Source organism: Ranitomeya variabilis, chromosome 2 (genome assembly GCF_051348905.1).
Source record: "Ranitomeya variabilis isolate aRanVar5 chromosome 2, aRanVar5.hap1, whole genome shotgun sequence".
Classification (NCBI taxonomy): Eukaryota; Metazoa; Chordata; class Amphibia; order Anura; family Dendrobatidae; genus Ranitomeya; species Ranitomeya variabilis.
The window spans coordinates 597,424,732-597,429,714 of NC_135233.1; the positions used below are offsets into that span (position 1 = coordinate 597,424,732).

At 42.7% G+C, this 4,983-nt stretch overlaps 1 protein-coding gene across 1 annotated transcript; it reads left to right on the forward strand.

Annotated features, from left to right (window-relative positions):
- The first annotated feature begins 290 nt into the window (after window positions 1–290).
- Window positions 291–4,712, forward strand: LOC143808964 (uncharacterized). Its single transcript, XM_077292142.1, has 4 exons — window positions 291–417; window positions 1,900–2,050; window positions 2,741–3,734; window positions 4,218–4,712. Exons 2-4 carry the CDS (start codon window positions 2,037–2,039, stop codon window positions 4,710–4,712), a joined length of 1,503 nt encoding a protein of 500 aa, XP_077148257.1. The 5' UTR covers window positions 291–417; window positions 1,900–2,036.
- Window positions 4,713–4,983: the final 271 nt, after the last annotated feature.

Consider the following 4,983-nt stretch of genomic DNA (forward strand, 5'->3'; position numbering starts at 1 on the left):
ACACGTACCGCACACGGATGACGTCCGTGTGCCGTCCGTGTGCGGTCCGTGTGCGTTTGCCAAATTTTAGGGTTAACATTTGAAGCAATTGTAGCAATTACCAGACAGGTGTCTAGACATTGATTGGGACAAAGCTAAACATCAGTCTAGACTTCATTTTAGCCTCTGAGGTGAAGTTGTGAACTTATCACAGTGCTGGCATCTTCAGACTCTGCTGACAGCCTAATATTATGCCTCCTCGGGTGGACACAGAGCGACTAATAACTTTGGTGGAGCAACATCCTCAACTGTGGGACACACGCTGTGAAGGATATCATGACAGGCTGGCCATTGAACGGGCTTGGTTTGCTGTAGCTGCGCAGCTGTACCCCAGACGTGGTTGGTCCACATATTCACCCGCCAAGCAGGCAAAGTTTGGTAAGTTTCCCCATAGGTGTTCCTTGTTGTCTTAAACCGAAATTTATGTGAAAAATATGCCAAAAAATCATATTGTGAATTATATATGTTAGGGTCCATGTCTTAACATCCTAACCATTGGGCTTATGTGTTCTTAATATTTATATTTACATGGACCTTATCATATACACTTTACAAGATTCTTACTACTTTCCAGTATGTTCCCTGTGTTTGATTGATTCTTTTTGCCTGAAGCATGCATGTTTATAATTGTTCAATAATGCCTTGTGTGTTGCTGCCAGCATTTTATGGTTTTTTGCATTTATGGGAAAATTGGTTTTGTCATGTTAGGACAAACTAAAGAATACCTGGGTAACTGAAGGCATAGTTGTCTGGCATGTTCACAACCTGCATTTTTGGCACACATTTCCCTGCTGTTCCAAAACATGCTACATGAGATTTTGCAAAGTGAACTGTATTCAAGCATATCTCCATAGATGTCTAACATTATTTGCTCTTATGCTTTACAATGTTTTCTGGGTTCAGATTTTGAACTTGACTGTTGGACTATATGCCAAAAGTCAAGCCCTTAAAGTCTGGTAGCAGCGGGTTAATCAGCGTGATGTCCCCAACTTTCAACGGATAATGTTCATTTATTAAGAACTAAGAACATTCAGCATTCAACATGAGAATAGGATAAATCTGGTTTCTGAGAGAGATCTGCTGTTACTTTCACTTTCAATTCCACACACAAGAAAATGTGCTCACAGGGAAGGAGGAGGAGGAGCATCCTGTCTCTAAATGAGTTTTTTTTTTTTTGGGGAACTTTGTTGACATGTGAACAATATGCATGCAGATATATATAAATCACATCATATTAAACAAACAATAGTTGTTGCAATACATACAGATCAATATGCATTAGGCCAACAAAGTCTCTTTTCCTTTTTGAGATTTTTCAATTTCTGTTAAAAGATAATGTAAAACATGTAAGGATCAACATGTGCTGCCTGTTTTGGTCAGCACCAAACCAGGATTTTGTTAAAAATGTAGTGTTTGATTTTAATATGTCTTGCTGGCCACAGCACAGTTTGTGTGTGTGACTGATTGAAAGCAAATGTTTCCACTTAATTAATGCCATCATCCGCAATTATTCACACAAGGCAAGCCCTTACATATGTCTAATGGCCAATGCAACTTGTGTTAATGTTTGTGTTGTTAGACACACACAGTCATGCAGCCTATGTTTTGTGCAAGCGTTCCAAACAGTTCGCATGCTATTTAGATCTTACTTGTAAACATTACGACATGGTGCTAAATGGTCACACAATTCTAACTCATAAATTTTTTGGTTTTTGGATTCAAAAATTAATTTCCAGCCAGGCATGATGATCACAAGCATAATACTTTTAAACTATAACACAGATTAACACATTGTGTTGTTTAAGGAATATGTATTTATTTGTGGGAATGTGACTTGTTGTGTCTCTACTTTTCCTACAGTTGATTTGGTGAAACGGCGATGGCGCTCAGCCAGGGACCAATTTCGGCGGGAATTTAATCCCCTACCCTCCACAGCAGGTGCCACAAAAAAGAGGAAATATGTTTTCTCCCGCAACTTATCCTTTCTTCGCCCAATCATGGAGCTAAATCAGTAAGTGTGACTGAGTATGATTGTACAAACATATTAAATTACCTTTTTTTGGTGGTTTAATTTTTATGATTACACAACAGGGATACACAAGTGATACAAACATCCGAGCAGGGAAAACGTCCAGGCCAGGACGTGGTAGAAGCCCAAAGAATTGATTAATCCATTTCCCTGAAAAAGGCAAAATTAGTAAGCATTAAAATCCACAAACCTTTATTGAAACAAATCCCTAAAATAGTCGATACCAATAGTTGCTTAGGCATAGTATCACATATCAGCCCTCGCTGTACGCGTTTCAAACACAAACGTGTTCTTAGTCTTCAGCTGACTACTATTGGTATCGACTATTTTAGGGATTTGTTTCAATAAAGGTTTGTGGATTTGACTACCTTCCAAATTTTGCCTTTTTCAGGGAAATGGATTAATCAACTCTTTATAGTCAAATAACTACACGGTATTTTAACACATTTCCAAAGCTTCACCATGTTCCAAAATTCGGGGTCAGATTTTACCCATAGTTATTTGTCAAAAGTACATTTGTGCTTACAAAAATCATCATATTTATATGTTCCATTACTAAATACAAACATGTTCCAAAATTATCCAAAAGTGTTTTCGAAAACTAAATTTCACAAATGTTGGTTAAAGTTTGGTAGCATTGTGAACTAAACTGTTAATGTTCTTTGCTAATAGGACTGATGACAACCTTGAGGACTCGGATGAATCGCCAACAGCCACATCAATGCCAGGAACCTCGGCATCGGAGACCGAAGCCCCAGCAGACCCGACACCCACAACACAGCCTGATGATCAGGTGTCTGATGCTGCTGAAACCTCCACTGATGGTGGTCCTGGAAGCACACAAACAGCAGCTCCAAGCACTTCACAAACAGCAGCTCCAAGCACTTCACAAACAGCAGCCCCAAGCACTTCTCAAACAACAGCCCCAAGCACTTCACAAACAGCATCCCAAAGCAATTCTCAAACAGCCCCAGCACCACAGGCAGCATCAACAGCAAACCTACCTATGTATCTAACACACAGTCTCCGAGATAGGCGAAGTAGGCGACAGGAACAGCCACGTATGCTGCCCGAGCTCATTGATGCTAGAGTTTTATCCATACTCAATTCCATGACACCAGAAACGGCTGTAGATAGGTTTTGTCGCTCACTGTCTCCTTGCCTTGGCAAAGTTCCTGATGGACGGCAGGAACGAGTACGTGCTGCAATCTTGACCCTCATTGATGCTAGCCAAGGAGAGCAGGAACCCAACCAGGTGCTAGGGCCCATTGAACAATGGCGAGCTGCCCAACATCAAATACAGATGCCATCTGCTACCAATATAACAAATGACCAAAATGTAGGTACACAACAAACACAGGAAAGGCCTGCACCCTCGTCCATGCTTCCACCTCCTGCTGTAAGACCTCGTTATCCCCAAAGGACTGCTCCAGTTTGGTTTCCTCCTGCCCATAGCTACACCCATGATTCTGGACAAAGGTCCGATCCTACCTCTGTGCCCCATTCACGTGCCAGTAGCCAGCAATACGGACAAATGTCCGATCCTACCTCTGTGCCCCATTCACGTGCCAGTAGCCAGCAATACGGACAAATGTCCGATCCTACCTCTGTGCCCCATTCACGTGCCAGTAGCCAGCAATACGGACAAGTGTCCGATCCTACCTCTGTGCCTTATTCACGGGCCAGTAGCCAGCAATACGGACAAGTGTCCGATCCTACCTCTGTGCCTTATTCACGGGCCAGTAGCCAGCAATACGGACAAGTGTCCGATCCTACCTCTGGGCCTTATTCACGGGCCAGTAGCCAGCAATACGGACAAGTGTCCGATCCTACCTCTGTGCCTTATTCACGGGCCAGTAGCCAGCAATACGGACAAGTGTCCGATCCTACCTCTGTGCCTTATTCACGGGCCAGTAGCCAGCAATACGGACAAGTGTCCGATCCTACCTCTGTGCCTTATTCACGGGCCAGTAGCCAGCAATACGGACAAGTGTCCGATCCTACCTCTGGGCCTTATTCACGGGCCAGTAGCCAGCAATACGGACAAGTGTCCGATCCTACCTCTGGGCCTTATTCACGGGCCAGTAGCCAGCAATACGGACAAATGTCTGAGCCTTCCTCTGTGCCTCATGCCCGTGCCACAACTCAGCAATATTGGCAAAGGTCTGAGGCAAGCCACAACTCCAGCCAACATTCAGAAACCCTGTCCTCCAGCATGTCTGTGGGTGATATTAGTGGTGCTCAGTTTGCAAATCCACATCCCTACAATATGCCATCAAGGCAACAGACACCTATGGTCACACAATTTGTTCCGCCAAACCGTATGGCAAGAGGTGAGCCCTATAGTAGTTCACAATCATATGTGAGCCAGATTGGTCAGTCCCAACCTACTTTACCTCACCCACAAAGTGATGAGGCCACATTTGTGAAAGAAACAGACCAAACGCAACCTTATACCCCATCTACATCAGGAACAGCATCATTTTTGCACACTGAACCACCTCAAACAAGCACATGCCAGCCCACAGTGACTACAGGACAAATGCCCTCACTCTCAAGCAGCCCTGAACGTGTCAGCGCAGAAAATAACACAGATGAATCTGTATCCAGTCATGGTGACTTTGTGGATTTAGAAGGAATCTAACTCTGTATTGTTTGTTTTTTGTTGTTAAAGTTAGCTTGATTTGTCCGACACAATTGGCTGACTAAATGTGTTTGCTGAAAAATAAAACACATTGTTCAAGTGTTAATATGTCTTGTTTAGTTTAGAATGTATATGTAATTTGCACACTACTTTATTGATATGAGCATAATCATAAGGTGTAACACATTTTTCCCAACCCAAAACCAAGAAAAAACAAAAAAATAGGGCACAGTAACTCATCCATATATTGCAAATACAGAATTTAAATAAA